The sequence below is a fragment of the Psittacula echo genome (assembly GCF_963264785.1).
Source record: "Psittacula echo genome assembly, chromosome: 6".
In the NCBI taxonomy this organism is placed as follows: Eukaryota; Metazoa; Chordata; class Aves; order Psittaciformes; family Psittacidae; genus Psittacula; species Psittacula echo.
Genome location: NC_137743.1, coordinates 52,372,877 through 52,392,074, shown reverse-complemented (window position 1 = coordinate 52,392,074; position 19,198 = coordinate 52,372,877). Strand labels below are relative to the sequence as shown.

The window sequence follows — 19,198 nt, the reverse complement described above, 5'->3', positions numbered from 1 at the left end:
TGCTGCTGATACAGTCACTACATCCAAGCAGTAAAGGAGGAACATAATGACCCACACTTTTCTGAGAATTTTTCATTTAACTGTAAATAGAACATGGCTCAGCAGCTTTTCTCACAGTGGCCTACAAGTAGTGCTTTAGCCACTTTGTAGTTACAGATAAAGATAATGATTTTAAAATAAATCTAGTCACTGAAGAATCACTGCTCTATATGGGTATTTTTCAGAGAGTAGCATCTTGGTGCCCCACCTCTCAACAACAAACAATTTTTCCTGGGATTTCAAGCATAAAGTAAATTTGTCTCACACAACAGCTCAACAGATAACATGGCGTAAACTATTATAGTAGCAGTATGTATGTTAAAATGGAAAGAGAACAAAGTAGACTGAAACCTAGCACAACAGTTTTCATTTAATACATTTATGCTAGCAATCTGTCCTGCCAGTTACATAAATCTACACAAGAGAATATGTGCAAAAGCAAACATGTGCTATTCAACATCAATTTGGAGACTGTAGCCTAATGCTCCAATAAAATACAATGACAGAACTGCTTCATGTGAGGATTTAGCTATTTAATAATGATTTAACCAAAGTCATCTCAGTTTCATTCACACATTCTTCCATTCCTTTCTCAGTGTTTTCAGTTGTACTGGGAGTAAGGGAAGAATTGAACTCAAAGCAAGAAGGGCAGGGTGAGGGAATGTGCTAGCTGACTTAGCTTGATTCTCCCACAGGGTAATTTTTTTGTTATTTGAAAGGTGTGTAGGAAGACTGTTTCTCAGTTGAGAAGAAGAAAAATTAGGAATGTCTTGAGGGTGAGATGTGAAATGTACAGCTCATGTAAGACAGGAACTGGCAAATCAGCTATGTAATTTGCACCTGCCCAATGTTTTCATGCAGTTGGTAGAATGAGAACTGGGAGAGAAAGGCACACCATGTCAAAAAACTTCTTGACTGCCTCCATTCAGTCATGATAAGTGAAATAAACAAATAATTTTAATAATTAGCTTTACTGGCAATCTCGATAATAAGTTTACTTAGGGTTAGCTAAGCTTTCCAACAGAGTTTCAGTGACCTATGGGACAAATGGGATACAAATTCAGGATCCTGTTATAAGAGTAACCACATTTGATTCCCCCATGTTTAAAGGAATGCATGAATTAACAAGAACGGAGTTCCCAGACAAGTCAATAGGAATGTCTTATTCCAATTATCTTATTTTGTTCCTGAGATCTTTCCTTTACATGTTGGATATCAGTTGTAGAGGGACCAGAATGGAAGTTCCAATGAAATGTGTGCTCTGTGATGAGCTATTTTCTTCCGATGAGATCTTCCAAATTGAGAACAAGTAAAATAATAACAGTCAAATTATTAATGAAGTCAAATAATTCTGCTGGAACCAATGTTTCTTAAGTAGAACCAATCCACTAGCTCTTGGAAGGAGGAAGCAGAGAAAGACATGAGTTATTCACATGTTGAAACAGAAACATTATGGTGTCCTCTTGACTTGTCAAATCAATATTTTGAGTGTAATTTGCACTGAATGTGTAATAGCCGGGACTGTTGCATTTAGTACTTAGGGTGAGACTTCCTGGAAGGCTACTATGAGGTCTCCATGCAGCCTTCTCTTCTCCAGGCTGAACAGCCCCAACTTTCTCAGCCTATCTTCATACGGGAGGTGCTCCAGTCCCTTGATCATCCTCATGGCCCTCCTCTGGACTTGTTCCAACAGTTCCATGTCCTTTTTATGTTGAAGACAACAGAACTGGACACACTACTCCAAGTGGGGTCTTACGAGAGCAGAGTAGAGGGGCAGGATCACCTCCTTCAACCTGCTGGTCACGCTCCTTTTGATGCAGCCCAGTATATACAGCTAGCTTTCTGGTCTGTGAGCGCACACTGAAGCTGGCTCGTGTTCAGTTTCTCATCAACCAAAACCGCCAGGTCCTTCTCTGCAGGGCTGCTCTGAGTCTCTTCGCTGCCCAACCTGTAGCTGTGCCTGGGATTGCTCTGACCCAGGTGTAGAACCTTGCACTTGGCTTGGCTTGGTGTGGGCCCACCTTTCAAGTGTGTCAAGGTCCCTCTGGATGGCATCCCTTCCCTCCAGTGTATCAACTGAACCACACAGCTTGGTGTCATCAGCAAACTTGCTGAGAGCGCGCTCAATCCCACTGTCCATGTCGCTGGCAAAGATGTTGAACAGGATCAGTCCCAACACCAACCCCTGAGGAATACCACTAATTACCTGTCTCCAATTGGACACTGAGCCATTGACCACAACTCTTTGCATGCGGCCATCCAGCCAGTTCTTTATCCACCGAGTGGTCCGCCTATCAAATTGATGCCTCTCCAATTTAGAGACAAGGATGTTGTGTGGGACAGTGTTGAAGGCTTTGCAGAAGTCCAGGTAGATGACATCAGCTGCTCTACCCCTGTCCATCAGTTCTGTAGCCCCATCATAGAAGGCCACCAAATTGGTCAGGCAGGATTTCCCCTTAGTGAAGCCATGCTGGCTGTCACCAACCACCTCCTTGTTTTTCATGTGCCGACGCTGCCACAGCCGGAGCAGCCAGAGCAGGGCTCCCAGACCGGGCCCTGGGGGGAACCCTCATCATTCAGCTCGCTGCCCACTCGCGCTGCCGGCGCCAACCGCCGCGACGCACACTGTTCCCGCGCTCCCTGGGGCGGGTTTTCCCCGCTCAGGCCGGGGCCGTCCCTCCTAGCGCCGCCCCCTGTGAATCCCTGCTCGCCTCTGCGGAGTTGCCGGCTCCTGGGCAAGGCCCGGCGAGGGCTTGAGGGCCTCTTCAAGGTTCTCCGCTAAGAACTGAGGCTCCTGGACGCGGCATTTTTCCTCGCTCCGGGGTTGAAGGCTCCTCTCTGCAGACACCTCGGCAAATGAAATACTAGCATTGTGAAAATCTGAAGCAAGTTATCACTAAGACACAAAGTTGTTAGTAGGGGATGTTGCTTTATTGCTATGGGGCTTTCCGCCTTAACATTTTTAACTGAGAAATTCACTGATTTGAGATCCCTGTGAAGTTGTTTAACTGCCATGAGTTTCTGTTCAGAAGATACTCCTCAATAGTGGATGAGAAATTACATCTCTTTGAAACTCAGTTTCCATCAGGTTCCACACTGAGTGGCTGAATGGTTATGCTGCAAATCTTTACTGGTATGCTACTTCTACCGGTATAGCTAATCTAAGCCCAGAGTTTTAGGTTTCCCAGAAATGTCTTCCAATGATGCTGGACAGTCAGCAGTGTTATTTTGAAAACTGCTGTAATAATTTCACTTTTAAGAGCTGGAATTCAGGCGGCTCAAACTATTGCCATGTTCATGACCTGCTCTAATAAGGAATTGCCTTTGTCCTGTGACTCAGTAGAAATGGAGCAGGCTCAGCTGTGATGGGGATTCTTTCTGTTTCAGTAAAGCACAATGAAGGGAAGCTGCAAGATGCAGCTCTGTAATGCATGCTATGGCCTCCTTAGCCCTGTCTCTGAAATCACTATGGTCTGGCTCCTACACATGAGAAAAAGTCAAGGAGGGTTGAGTCATAAAAAAAGCAAGGATGGTAACTCTAAGTTCCTTTTCTGATAGTGACTCACAATGGGAAAAAGAAGAGGCATGTTTCATATGAAGTTACTGTTGTGCAACACTTCTGGATCCCCTAGCTTATTTACAATCACTTTATTTTGATGCAGTGCTAACGGCCGTTCTGAATTGTGTTTGCTTTTTTGCCTCCTTTGCCTTTGCCCATTCTCTAGCATGATAATTCGGGGTAAACCAAGAATTAAAGTGGGTGTGATTTACTGAAATGAAGTTTCACGTGATGTTTCATGGAGTTTTCATGGTTTTAGTTCTTTTAGTTGAAATAAATAGTCTCTGCAGTGCCCAAAGAGAGCAGCTTTTCCTGCATGAAACTTATTTTTTATCTGACTGAACTTAATGATCCAGGACCTGAAAGATTGGTGTGTCTTTTTCTTTTTCAGAGGAATGATTTTCAGAACGACTCTGTGTAGTGAATATGACCAACCACTGAGCTGCCTGATGTTGCTACTGTCTCAACTTTGTCCTTCATTGGATTAAGTTCTCTTTTTACTTCACTGAGCAGCAGCAGAAAGTGAGTTTTAACCAGCGTGTGTGGAAAACAGCACTTTGACTAAAATGTATCAATACACATTAAGGGTTCTGTCATGTGCTTCTGTTACTCACAGACTTCTGCTGAGGACAGCAGCATTGAAAGGATTCATATTTTTAAGTAACTGTTGGAGGATTATCATAAATCCAGACTCCGTGTACATGATAAGGTGGAAGCATACATGGTTTCTTTAAAAGCCAGGAGGGGACTGTGTTTAATTAATACTGGCTTTAGCATCTGGGGGCACTGGGGACTGCTTGGAAAGGGATACAAAGGTACATCTGGGCGTGTGTAATACATTTTTAAAGAACAGGGCCTTTTGAAGGAAGCGCTGTTACATTAGAAGTACACTTTGTCTGTGGTTCTTCAGGCATGGCACTGTGTGGAAGGGTATAGATTTTCCATTCTGTTTTTCCAGTCAGTGGAAAAAAATAGCAATTGTAAGTATGCCCGTTCAGTGTCCCACAGCCTATTCAGGAAATGTCCTTTTTGAAACTACATGGGAGAGGTTGTGCTATCCAGTGATGTAATCTCATATTTTTGCATCAGTTTCTTCTGTGTGCATCTTCTTGCACTCTTGTGGAAGTCACAGTGAAGTCTATATGTCGAGGGAAATTAATAATGCCTTTGTTTTTACATTGTGGAGTAAAACATGCTTCACAAACATTCCCCTTAGCAACTTTTTATGTACGTGTCATGTTAATTTTTTTAAGGGCTGAAGCTAATTATTTAGAACAAGGTAGAATGCTGAAGTTGGGTCATAATACTGAAAGGAGATACTTTGTGAGGAGAAAGAAACACGGATTAATATAATGCAACATATACTGAAACTACACTATCATAAAATTTCCCATTACTAACATAGGAGATTGCTATCTCCAGGATTAACTGTAATATTAGTATATCACGCACAAATCCATAAAGTAAAACACCAAACAGACTAATGGAATAAGAGGTACGTGATGAGCTTTACTTTCAAGTTATGTCTGTGTTTGTGTGTTGTGACAGTTAAACCTGAGCTGCAGCTCACTGTTCTACAGCATGCTAAGACCTGACTCAAGCCTGGTAAAGTTAAAAAGGATGTTTTTACAAATTCTACCTATCTTTTAAGTTACAGTCATCATTAGAAGATCTACTTGGGCTGTTTTTGCTTTGAATTTCTGTGCTTCTGAGTCACAGATCTGGTTGATTATGACTGACTGTATATTGTAACAGCCCAAATGAAAGTGGGTTTTAAAAAGGTTCTTCCACATAAAGTCTCTTTGGCAAGAGTTGGTTAAAAATTTCCTGGTAGTGATTAAAAAAATCTTTGGTTTTAAATCTGTATCAATATTGCTGGTTTTGTGAGTTTAAAAATTATAATAATTAAAAAAAAATAACTCCAACACAAGGGCAGAGAGCAAAAGTTCACTGTAGAGAGGAATGAATCCCTTTCAATTCTTCTCAGCAGCTGGTCCTACTACTTACCTCTGGTTTCAGGTGATTCTTGATCTTGAGAGACAATTTCATTGCCAAAAAGTGCTTGTAGGTAATATGTGAACCAGCCACTGTGAGGCTAGCTTTGCAGTCTAATATCATGAGATCCTGACATCTCTATGGACAGTGAGGTGATACCAGTGTTTGGAAAATGTGCTAGCCTTTTCCTACACTGATGTGACCCTTGCAGCATTTGCTTTGCTTTGCAACCTGGGTATATAGAATTCTGGTGCTATGTGCCCAGCAGAACCCTGCTGCTGGTAGGAATGCTGTAGCTAAAAGAAGTGTTTTCCTTAAAACAGAACAAAACAAAACAAAAAAGAAAAAAAAGCCACACACACACAAACCCCCCCCCACACACACACACAAAAAAAAAGCCCTACCAACTTCTTACTGTTGCTTCTGCTTTATATTAGGCTGTAAAACTAGATTTGCTCTACAGAAACTTTTCTGGCTTTATTGAGCTTGTACTGATGATGTACATGGTCTACTGTCCTTAGAAGGGATGTAAATAGGACAACATATAAATCTTGACAACTGTGAACTTTGTGTTTAGGCTGTAAATTTGATGGGGGTAAGGAAGATATAGTAATCTTTTTGTTCTGCATGAAACGTTTAGTGTATGGGATTATGGCCCATGTGTAGGGTTGCTATGGATGACAGTACTAATAATTTACTTCTTCGTTTTAAGACTGTTTTTATATAAACCTATTTATAGCATGGACCTCCTCACATTACTATGACGTTAGCAACTGCAAGGCTAAAAGCACAAGTGTTTGAACTGAGATACCTGTTGCTCAGCCACTGAAATACCATTGTCTGATACTAACATTGCTTTGCAGATAAGGGCCCTCTCTCAATAGAGCCTTGTGCAAATGGTGGTTTCAGAAGCAGAGACAGATGCCCTGTCAGAGTTACTGAGATGGTGATATCTTTTACTGAAGGATCAGAAGATGAGGGCCACATTGCAGCACCTCTTGGAATGACCTAAGGGAAGAATGGCACAGTCACACGGAGGAAAATTATATTAAACCTGAAGAGCTGTAGAAACACCCATACAGCATTGGAGGTACCTTTGTTTTTTTCTGAATGTCAAGACTGCTGTTGCTTCTGAATATGACTTCAAGAAAAATACTTTTTGCTACTCTGTCTTACCCAAGAATGTGTGAAAATTTAATCAATGTCATGTGCTATGATGATGCTTTCTAGCCCAGTGGTGGATGCATAACAGTTTCCAAAAGTATGGAAAACGAGGCTGTAAACTGCAAAACACAGAGACTAAGATCTCTGGCAGAACATGAAAATTTGAAAGACTGGGAACTTGCGACTGCTGCCTTACACAGTATTTCAATCTTGACCTGCAATAGCCTTTTATTACACTGGCTTTGGGCACCTTCTTTGCAGGACCACCAATAGTGACCAGTTGCTGCTCAGTTTTGCAGAATTGCTTGGATGATCAAACATTTTCACTTGTTGGCCCAAGTCTCAATTAGAGCTTAAGCCCATGGAGATGAAGAGCTTGTCTGTTAAATCAGAACACTGCTTGCTATTACCTTTGCCAGCAGGTTGCTCTATGAACAGCTGCTGTGCTACAAAAGGCCAAAGAGAAGCGCCTCAGTTTGCCCTAGTCCTTTCACACCCCCAAGTTACTGGAACATACCCAAACTACAGGCAGTCTTTCCAGTGCAGAACAGGCTGTACAGTTGACTCTAACTGAAACGTGAATCATCTGAGTCCTAAATTATTTTAATCCAGTCATCTGTGTTAAATGATGTAAAGAGACAGCAAAGCAGAAAGAATGGTTGCCAAGTAGAGGATACAAATAAAGCTGCTAAGATGAGATGAAATATGAACTAATAATGATCTATTACAAATGCCACTGGGATTATAGTGGGAATCACTTGGAGAGATACTCAGGTGAAATGAATTTTGTAGGCTTTCCCCTGAATGATTATTACAGTCTCAGTAGAGGTGAAGGGAAGACAAAGCTGTTAGTTACACTGGGAGTACACACAAGAGTTTTGAAGTGCTCCCAAATAAATTCTCCCTAATTAATATAAGCTTTTCAAGCCTCCTGTAAGTAGACAAGCATGAACAGCTGTAGTTCTTTTTATAGATACAAACTAATCTCTAGTACATGTTGGAGTTGAAGGATGTAGAGAACAACATGCTGTGGATTCGTAAGGCTTTTCTAGCCATGGAAGTATTCTTTTTATATCCTCTAAAAGTAGAAGGGAATGCAGAAGAGTGCAGAGTATAGTCTTCAAGAATCCTACTTGGGAATAAAGTCATGACAAGAGCAAAGGGTCTAGCTCTTAATGACACATACCACACACTTCTTATTAACATGTGAAAGAGCATGTGTGAGTTTTGACCCATTTTCTTTGCAAGTTCAGCCTTTTGTGACCCATATGGAATGGGCAGCATTCACTAGCATTTCTTCCCAGTTTTCACTTGTGTGAATGGCCTTCCTGACAAAGGATGGGAAGAATTACATGCTTCATGGTTTTTAAAATAATTTTAAATGCCTAAGCAATAACTTATAATAAAATCCCTTAGCCTTGATGAGTGTCTTTGAACATTCTTCCTGTTTGAAAATGATATGTTTTCTCTCTCTCTTTATTGCTAGCTGTATGCATTTTCAGTTTAATATTGTCCTCTGCCTGGAGATAATATCCGGTTTTGGTAGCTGAAGGGAGGAACTGTAATAGCTCCTTTCCATCTCTAATGCCCATGATTTTATTTACATAAAAGCATCCTGGATTTTGAACAGTTTGTTTCTTTTGGCAGTTTATTACCAGCCTGAATGACCCACTTTTTCATGATCTAACGTTTGGCTGCTGCAGAATTCATTATCACCTCCATTTTTAGTTTTAATAACCTTGCTTTTTAATAAACCTCAGTTTGAAGTAAATTTCCAAAACTTTCCTTCAAAACAATGCTGCAGATCTTCTAGAACTCACTGGTTACTTTTTTTCTCCACAAAGGAATAAGCTGGTTACACTTCTATTGATCTTACTGCTTTGTCTGATGTGACATAGGAAGAACTGATTTACTTAGGACAAAATGACTTGCTGGTTTCTCTCCATTATTGTAACCAAAGGGAGAACTAACTACCAAAGGGCTCATGGGGAAGAACTGTTTCAATAGCTCTTTGTGCCCTGTGCTTTTTGGCTCAGAAGTTGTATATACCCACTGTGGACTGACTGTACCTCATAACTCTTGTGATGAAGACTGCTATGGATTGCAAATGAATTTTGTCCATTTATTCTCATGCACTAGAAGGAGCACTGGGGAGAAGCAGAAAATTACTGTTTCACAGAACTCTTTTTATTTCAGAGGAAATAACTACAAACTCACAAACAAAGTCACTGTGGGGAGAAAACTCAGCTATAAGAATACTGCTGTTTAGAGAAGGGAAAAATGAAAATGCTGAAGTGGGGATGGTGTGGATTCTACACATCTCTAGAACAACTATTTTTAGGCAACTAACCCTTCTCCTCCCAAGATTCACTTTAAAAAAGCACATCTAAAGGTAAACCACTTTGAAGTATTAGAAAGCAGATGTACTGACTTACCCATAAGACATTTCAGTACAAAAATTGCTTTGAATTCTGCATTCTTCTCATGAAACCTGCTAAAGGGAAGTTGGAAGGAGTTTCCTAATACTTTCTCATGGCCCTGGGGAGGTTAGCTAAGAGTGGGTTAAACTGGTCCCTTAAGTGACTGTTGGAAAAAGAAGCCAAGTATGGAGAGAACCATAGCGCCATCCTCAGTGTTACTCCTTTCTCTTTCCCCAGAATCTCAGAAATGAAAATCAAGATCTGAGACTTCAGATTACTGCTCAAGTGCATTGCCTTTCAGTTGGATTGTAGAAGAAAATGAGGGAAAGTATGTCATTGATTATAGAAGGGAGCACTGACTGTGTGTTTAAGTTTTCATTCGGTTGAGGAACTTCACGATAATGAAGAAACCATCTTCAAGAAGTAATGTACATTTTTTCCCCGAACCTCTCAGCTTTAGCTCTGTAGTAGCTTTGAAGTTAAACTACACTAGGTGAACAATGGCCAGTTTCGAATCTCATATTTCCCTTTCCTCTCTAATTAATCCTAGGAGGCTTACAGGTAAGACCCATGCAGTGGTGGGATATACCTGAGCACAGTAAAATCCAAGTGAAAGAAATTGTTTCATAAGCTGCCAAAAAAGAAATAATAAAATTACAGCGTGACTCAGATCAAGAAGTGAACCATTGGAGAAAGTTCTGATGCTGAAAAGCTTACTCCTCGTGCTTTTATCCTTGCTTGTCTTGTATTGTGTCTTTGCAGGAGCATTTCAGAGCAATGTAGGAAGGTATTCTGGATTCAGCTGGTCTATAGTTGTTCTAGAGGTATCGGCTAAGGTGACATTCTGGCTTGCACCACTCACTAGGCTGTTGGACTTCTTGTTTTGCTTGTGGCTGTTGATCTTTGGGTACAGGAAACCAGAGTGGTACGCAGAAGGAAGCTCTACTCCTTGGACATTGCTGTATGTTATTGTGATGCTGGGTATCTGGGCTGCAGGTGGTCCAGAGTGAGACTGTCCTTTTCTTTGTCCAATACCATTCAGGCTTTCAGCTCTCTAAAGGATGCAAGGATTTAAAAGATACTAACATCATAAATATCTACAAGGAGATCAGGTTGCATCATCTATGAAAAAGTGGCATATATTTAGATAAGCACTTTGCAAATCTACATCACTAACTAAGAAACAAAGATGGAGAATAAAGTAGATCTGAATATTTTTATAGTATTTCATGAACAACTTATGAGGAAAAAATATGTTTAACAAGTTAACATACTAAAGCATAGACTTTTCATTTGCTACTTAAGAGCTGGTCTACTTTGATAAAAGACTAAGCTAATGACAGCACATTTGACTACAATGACAGCACATTTGACTACAAACAGAAGTGCTGTGAATATGCTCAGATAGACTATGGATTCAAGTGAATAAGGAGTCCCTCCATGAAGAGGGATTATTTAGGTTCTCTGTGGCAACAGATGATGTGAAATGTAGTGATAGCAGCATGGATGGTTGAAGGGGAAAGCAAACTAGAGAATGAAGTGAAAAGGGGGATTGAGGAAGAGGTTAATTAGCATTTTTTGGCAATAACAATGTTATCTCTCACTTTCACAGGACCAAAAAATGAGAGTGTTAGGATGAAGATAGCAATAGCTGGTAGGGATCACTGCTAACAATAAGATATCATTTAAGATTTTTATATTACATTTGGCTTCTTTGTAAAGAAAAAACTGGCTTGTTTGCATCTGTCAACCATTTTCTCTTATTTCCCTGTCTTCTGTCAAGAACTAAGGCAAGTTGACTCACTTGTGGCAGATGTCCAAAAAAAAAAAATAAATTTATCAGTATTCTGTACCTTCGTTACATGGAAGAAGAAATAGACACTAACACAATATCCTACTGAATAGGTAATATGGCATGTTTCAAAAGCTTACCTTGATTTCGTCCAAGTTGCGTTTTTTAGATGTTTGCTGCTACAACATAAAATAGTTAAAAATGTCACTTTGTACAGCAGTACTTGCCACAAGACTATGGCTGTCTTTGCATATTATTTGTATAAAGATGGCACAAAACTAATGCTTCCATGCTCCACTAAGGAAATCACAGACCTCATCATAAGACCTACTGAACAAAAGAAAATATTCAAGTTCCTTGAAGAAGCGGGACTTAAGGAGATCATTGTGGTACATGTGTTCTCCTTCTGCTTAGTTTCAATGCTTTACAATGTTCTACACTTTTTGGTCATATTTTGTATATTCTGCTGGGAGTAGACTGGATTGTCACTAGGTTTTGTTCACTTGGTTAGTTAGACCCATGCCAAATTTTAAAATAATAATTCTTACAGTAGGTGTAGCAGTGTACTCTGTGACATTCAGTTCCACCATGGATATGTCATCAGAATCTACAGCTGTCTGAAAAATAAACGTAGATAAGAAAGACATAAATGACATGTAGGTATGTCACAATATTTTACATACATGAAATTCAAAGTGTATAGTTAAAAAAAAGGAGGAGACAACAGAGGACTGACAGAAAAGTAGTGATGTGCTAAAGATAGCCTTGTTTTTTATCTCTCACCATGTGTGTCCTTTTGATAGCAAATGGTGAGACAACAGGATTAGCCAAGTGATTTGGACAAATATTACTGAATACACACTTAAAACCAAACACAAGGCAACGTACCATTCAGATGCTAAGTTCACTAGAAGAGCACGTTGCTTGTCAGAAGTGCAACAAAGACAGCTGAATAATGATCCAGGGTGGAAATAAAAAGTTGATGACCTTTCACACCCTCTTAAGTCTTCATTTACTGTGTTAGCTCATAGGTTATCTCCATCTTCTTGGCAGGAGCCTTCATGCTTAATTATGGTAAAATGTGCAGATTTGTTAACCTACCAGTTGTCAGAGAATTTAGATATTATACAGTCTATTACCTTCTCACAAATCTCAGAATCAAGGCTCTTCAGTTTAGGTTTGGTTCTTACGTCACTAGTTTGAGTTGTGCCTTTACCCATTTTGTAGGAAATCTGTCTGCTAGCAAGTCTGGAGAGCATATTGGGGGTATCGGCTTCTGTGTCAGTACAGACCTAAAATGAAAACAGCAAAAGTAATTGTTCTGGGTTCATTAGACTTCAATCAGTTTGCCGCAAGAGAACCAGTTTTACCTAGACAGGAATTATAAAATAAACAGAAATTGTATAAAAGACATTTCACATAAGTTATGCGATGCTTGACTTCACAAAATCTTTGCTTATAAGATGTACAAACAAAACTATCAAGTCTTTTGAGTCTAAAATTCAGCTTACTTCTTTTTTCTTTCTTTCTTTTTTTTTTTTTTTTTCCTCCGGAGGATGCACTGCAGATTTTCAAACAAATTAATATTTTATTATAGTCTATTGTTGAAACTTCTCTGATGCACATTGTAGCTCTGAAGAGACGGTGTTTCCATAGTAGTACCCAAATAGAAAGCACAGGGCCAAAGGAGGAATTAGGGCCAAAGTTTCCAAAGTAGCTTGGGTGGAAGCAGAAATAAATGGAAGGAAATCACCAGGGATTGCAGAATCAGTCAAAAACGTTTTGTTTCATGAACAAGCTCTGATTTTCCAAACTTAAAGAGAAGGATTTTTTAGAAGAGCTTAGCAAAATAACCAGGAGGACAATCTAAATATTTCTTTTCCTGCGGAAGCACATGAGGTTAGGCTCAGCTATTTTTTGGATTGCAAAATTTAAAAAAATGTATACCCTGCTTCCCATTCCATGCATAGAGTGTAGTAGCACATACAGTCTGATTCGATTGAATTTCAAAGTGGAAGTAACTTTATTTTCTGAGCATCTGTTCTGGAGTTGGGTATATTTCATTGCAAAGAGCTTACTGGAAATTCTTTCCTTAGAATTTTCCAAGGTGCAGAATGTCTTTGCATCCACAGGAGTAAAAAAAAAAAAAAAACAACCAACCAAAAAAAAAAAAAAAAAAAAACCTGGCAAACATAAAGCTAATTTATTGTCTTACAGTTTGATGACCAGCCTTGACATAAAATACATGGCAGCATATGTACTGCCTTTTTGAATTGTGGGTGTATATCTAGAAAGCTTAGATCTTAACTGAGCCACAGATGGTACCAAACAAAATCCAAAATAAATTAGCCGCGAGCATCAAAGCAATTTTGTTTGGTTTAAACTTGAGCCCTTGTTTCTGTTCTATACTTCAGCTAAACTGATATACTTACTAATAAATCATTGTTCTATGGTCAAATCAAATAGCTAAGGGAAACACATTCTTTTCAGAAAATCTTGACTCTATCACTGTTCTGAACAAGATCTAGACTTACTCAATGTTTACAGAAAATTGCAGACTGAAGCATACCAATTGCTTACAATTTTTTACTTTTGGGTAACTACTTTGTACCCAGTTTTGTACTTTTTGTTCTCTGCTGTTTTACCTTGAGTATTAAGAGCTGCTTTCCTAAGCAAAAAAGAATTGTTGAATTGCTTGTATGTTTTCCCCTTCCCCAGTAATGATAGTAGTACAAAACCACACAATGTTACTGAAGGAGTTTGTTAGGTTTTTTGAGAATCAGGATTTACAATCTAAAAGATTCAATATAGAAATGTTCTTTTTTTTATTAGCCAGTGGCTAGTATCATGTGAGTGGCGGCTACTAGCCAGTAGAATTTAATTTTGATTAGACTGAAGAAATCGAAGTGTCAGTGTTAAAATCAACTGACAGAATTCAGTGCTTGGCTGGATTAGATACACATATTACCTTGACTGTGAAAAAGAATCACCAAGAAAATTATGGCTTTTCATATACTTGGAAATGTCATTTAGAAGAATTGCAATGAGTAACTGAAGAGTGTAAAGTAACTAAGAGTGTAAAGAGTAACTAAGTAACTAAAGTGCTTAGTTACTTAGTAAGGTAACTTTGGATTGCAAGAGAGAACTTAAGATGCTGAATATTTTCTGTTTCCTGCTGCCGTGCAAAACACGGGATTTCATTTAGACCGGCAGCAGCAAGCTGTTGAGGTGATGAGAATGATTCTGTAATGGATTTACTGGTTTGTCCAAATCTAATGATTAATATGTTTCCAAATATATCCCACTTCACTTTCAGAAAACGTTACTGTTTCTTTATAACCTTGCTTTCACTAGAGAACTATTTAGTGACTAGCAGTTTCTTTTTTGTTTGTGTCCAGACTGCAAATCTATGATCACGCAAGTACATCCTCAAAGCATGAACAGATTTTCAAGGGTGCTTTGACTCGAAGCATCTCTTACTTTCTAAAATTCCTGTTGTTCCACCTTTCCACTCTTCCTTCAGTGTCACCGACCATCAAGAGTACAAAGATTTACATTCTGCTTTTATACTTCAGCCTTCTGTCTTGTATTTCACTTTGTCTCTCTACTTTCTCTGGAACTCTTGTAGTAAGCACCATAATGCATTTAATCTAAAGAATGTACCAATTTGAAGGACTCTGTGTGAAAATTAATTACTTTGCAATTAAAAATGGGTGTATGGGAAGCGTCTCCCTTACTGATTCACTGTCAGAGAAAGAAGACAGTCGCCTTTTTCCTTTCTGCGGCCCGCTTATCTCAGAAGACTGGCTGGTTACGGTCGCTCGTCTGGAGGAGGGATAACTGCTGAAAGACTGTGAGTCTTTAGGAGGAACTCTCAGCAGGGATCCAAGACAAGGAACATATGTTGCAATGGCTGTTCTAATGGATGAGAGGTAGAACCAGTCAATTTTTTTTCTGTTAGCACAAACTTCATTCATCATAAACAATTCATTTATTCAGAGAGATAAACTAATGCTGCGTAGCCTGGAAAATTGCCGCATACAAAAAGTTTTCCAGATATCCAGTATCTCATTTACAATCATGCTGCGAGATCACTTATTCACGGTGTTCTGCAGAACTAAAATTTTTTGCTTGGCAGGGATAAGAGCATTAAAGTATAACTCTTTGGACTGAAGGGAGCTATTAAAATGATGTTTCGTCTGCTTTCAGCTTAATCAGGGCAAAAATAAATTTCTGTTCCTTTAAACTGAACCCTGCAGAAGTACCACGTAATGAATTATTTTAATCTTCCCCTAAGCAGCTCTTCTAGCTTCCTCTTACACATCTGTTTGCCAGCTATCTGTAAAGTTCTACAAAATGTGCAGTTATATTACAATATTTCTTTCCTCATATGCAGCATAAGGGCACTCTTTTGCCTAGCTTTCTTCTTACTCCCAACATTACCCAGTTAGATGTTCATGCCCACCTCTTCTCTATTCAGTTCCCCAGTAGGTCTTTGTAAAGCGTATATATTGCTTTGCTGCCATCCAGCAGATCTCACAGCCTGCATCTGAACTTGATGTTGTAATGATCCTAGATGTTACAGCTCAGAAGAAATACTATCTGAAAAATGAAAGCTTGAAGAAAGCTGGGGGGATGTACAGAGTAGGGAAGAGGTGTTTTGACTTCAAATTGCATCTCTCACTGGCCCGGTTAACAAACTGCTATTTGCAACAGTGATAAATGTCTGTATTTCTCATGAAGATAATTTAAAAAATGATGGTGCTCTCCTTTGAGGTGGGAAGGTCTCTATATTTTATCATGTAATCTGTAAGTACAGATCAGTATCCATAAACGTCTCTAACTCCTATCTGCATGGTAACTTGCTCCAAGTACAAATTCTACTGAAAATATGGCATTAAGAAGTTTTCTAATGGAGGGTGAGGCTGTCTTGCAGAGGTAAAATGAGCAGGTGAAGGAGAGTTCAGATTCTAGTCCTAAAAGTGACAGTTATTGTCTGATTTTCTTTGCTATATTAAAATTAACTTGTAAGAGTGAACTTACCTGTATTTGGGGTGAATGATGGCATAAATGATGGGGTTATGGATGACAGAAGCTTTGGCAATCACAGCTGGTATGGAGTTTGTGAAAGGTGTTAGGACGTGAGAATACCTAGAGTAATGCAAATGCATTATATATTTAGTACTGAGTTCTGTGTAGTCTATGCAGTTACACACTGACAAGACAATGCTTTATTAGTGTCCCAGAGAGAATAAAAGGGGGATTTCCATACCCAGTGAGAGAACAAATTTTACATCCTTTGTCTGTAATGTTTAACAGCATTACATTTCTAAGAAACGTTTCTAATTACATTTCTGAGAGACACTATTTTCTTAGGACTTCTCTTGCAATACTTCACTACTGTGACTCAGGATGGTGGTAATTCCCATGCTGACAAAGCCAACATTTCCTAGTGAAAAAGTCAGCCTTCAATCTGAACATGTGTTGATCAGGGTATCTCTGTTCCAAACTCAGCAGATATACTTGACCACAGATAAATTTGTGGTTACTAGATAGGTGTTCAGAATGAAGCATTATAGGGAAAGATAACTGAAAATCTATTTTTCTATTAAAACTTTGTTTTTTTTCTGATCTGAATTGAAAAATGAAGAGGAAGTATTTTTCTGAACTGAACAGTTAAGGGGAAATATTTTCAGGTGTCATATGTCACATTCATGTTATTGTGACCATGCATATGTACAGGTGATATGACTCTAAAGGATAAAAGAATTATGATGCCATGCTGCTATCAGCCAGTTAATTTTTGAAGGTAGCTTGAAGTAGCCCTTAAGGTTTTGGTCAGGAGAAATTCAATAGAACAACTCAGACCACAATAACAAAAACATTTCATAGGCAGTTTCCAGCAGGCAAATTTTCCATAGACCTGCTTGGAGGCTATGAATATCTCTTCCTGCACTGGTAGAAAGAGTTCTAAGCGAAGTGGCCCAGTAAGTCAGTCTTTCCTCCCAAGGATAATATCCTTTCTGTATCACTGCTCCTCTTTCCTGGGAACACAGTCTAAGCTCCATCTTTCCATTAGCCTTACATTACTATATGATTGGAGAAAACAAGTTTTCCTCTCAATCCTCTCTCAGGAGAAGGTCTTTCATATACATGCTGCAAACAAACAACAGAATTGCATAAGTAGGTGGCAGCTCATTTTCCTTCTGAAGAAATTTTTCATCATGCTATGCAAATATTTATGCTCTGTGATGTGCAGATAATGGAAATGGCTTGCTAATGGTGATACAGGAATCATTTTGTCAGCTGCCTGAATGTTGAGATGTCATTTCACCTCTAATTTAAGGCTTTTTTCTGATAAGCATGTTCTCCATATACAATTTTTAACATGATTTCTCCTAATCATACGTTTAAAGCATTGGTTAGAGGTATAATTCTTCAGAGATTCTGGAGAACAAACAACAGCATGGCCTTGCTAGAAAGCAGTTTTTGACTCTGAGATGAGAGAGATGCTGCTTTGGTAAGACTAATGGAGAGGTCATAGTGACAAAGGCTGAGAAATAGTGACAAAGGCTTTTGGTTAAGCTAACGATTCCCAGAAATACAACCTATAGACCAGCAATATTAGTGAACCAGAATATTTTCTAAAGAAATTAAAGTGCTTCCTTAATTTTGAGTATGTTGTTACTCTGTTGAGTTGCCTTTAGTCGAAGACTACAGCCACAGACTCCATGTCTGCTTTCTATCTGTGGTACGCAGTGATTTTATCTGAGTTCATTGTAATAAATGTCCACAGAAGACCTGCAGCCTTGGTCTGTTAATCTCTGAAAAAATCCCAGAAGCATTGCCTAAAAGGCATAGTTCAGAAATGAAAAAAAAAAAAAAAATAAAAAAAAATAAAAAGCTGAATAAAGCTGTGTTGCTCATCAGATGTCTTCATGAGCAAAATTTGCAAATGCTCATTTGTCGCATACTGTAGAGTTACAAAATTGTCCATTTGTTCATGTTTTGTCAGTGTGAGATATGGGCTAGAAGTCAAGTTCAGCAGGCACTTGATCATCCCAAGGTAAATGCTGAATCATACAGGACAGTGTGACATTACTACATAGCTAAAATGTAAAGCTTAAAGCATCTTCTAATTTTTTAATTATTTTTTGGTGGGAGGCAGTAGCTTAGAGCAAGTAGTGCTGCAGTGTAGCTGTGCTTCATTTCTTTGTCTTCTTGCTCTTTCTCTCTGTCTGTCTGGTCACATGTGACCAGTGGTGGGTACTGAGTACCTAAGTCCCCCTGTGATAGGGAATGGGATGCTGGGGCACATCCTAAGGGTTTGTGTTTCTGAGTGAGGAATGTGTTTACCCTCACAGAGAAAATGTTTGCTGCTGCTTGGAATTGCCCCTGTAGACACAAAGGGGGAGAATCCTCTTACCATTTTTTCTTAGGTATAAGATTTTAGAAATCTTATGTTTAGGAAGCTGCCTTCCTAAACTATGTGTGAAAAGAGGCCCTGCAATGGCCTCTTCCTCAGGTGTGTAACAAAAATCAACCCTGCATGCCAGAATGCTCTGTCATACGTAAATTTATCCTGTGTGTCAATTTTAGGAAAACCTACTTTTTATTTCTGACTTGAGAAATACAGATAGAAGTGCTTTGTACTATCATAGGAGTCTTCCACTTGAGGATTTACAGCTGGCAAGACTTTCTAAAGCAGATAGTCACAACATTTTACAAAGACCAAACTGAAACACAGGAAAATTCACAGGTTAACATGGGAGAAATACTTGCGTAGAGCCAAGGCATGTGGACTCCCAGTCTGTTATTACAATGGATTGTATCAATTATAGTCTGGTATCAGGCTATGTACAGATACAGTATTAATAGTATCATGCTTTTGTTGAAATTACTGCATAGAATGCTGACAACTAAATAGATGAAAACATGCTTAGGTTGTTTATATTTATGATCTTTTATATCCAACATGAAAAAGCTCCCCAATGCAAGTATATACTAATTTTGAACTTGCTTATCATGTAAGCAATTTCAGCTCTTTGATGTAACAGAATAAAATGAGTAGACTTTTGTAAGTGAAAGAAGTGGAGAAAAAAAGAGAATCAGTTCCTGGGTGGATTTTTTGGGGCCCCTTATTTAGCATTTTGGTGCTAAATAAATTTCAGATGTTTCAAATATCCTAGTGCAGAGAATCTGCATTCAGGAATCATCAGCGCAGTAATG

At 38.9% G+C, this 19,198-nt stretch overlaps 1 protein-coding gene across 1 annotated transcript in view; it reads right to left on the bottom strand.

Moving 5' to 3' along the window:
• Positions 1–2,719: 2,719 nt before the first annotated feature.
• The window catches only part of OPN4 (opsin 4), a gene marked incomplete at its 3' end in the record, with an annotated part of 35,141 nt that continues 18,662 nt past the window's right edge, over positions 2,720–19,198 (bottom strand). The window contains exons 7-14 of the mRNA XM_080622014.1: positions 16,013–16,120; positions 14,707–14,887; positions 12,109–12,261; positions 11,518–11,586; positions 11,110–11,145; positions 10,040–10,231; positions 6,445–6,601; positions 2,720–2,919 (exon numbers count right to left, since the gene is read on the bottom strand). Of these exons, the coding sequence (XP_080478140.1) occupies positions 2,720–2,919; positions 6,445–6,601; positions 10,040–10,231; positions 11,110–11,145; positions 11,518–11,586; positions 12,109–12,261; positions 14,707–14,887; positions 16,013–16,120 (1,096 nt within the window). The remainder of the gene's footprint in view (positions 2,920–6,444; positions 6,602–10,039; positions 10,232–11,109; positions 11,146–11,517; positions 11,587–12,108; positions 12,262–14,706; positions 14,888–16,012; positions 16,121–19,198) is intronic.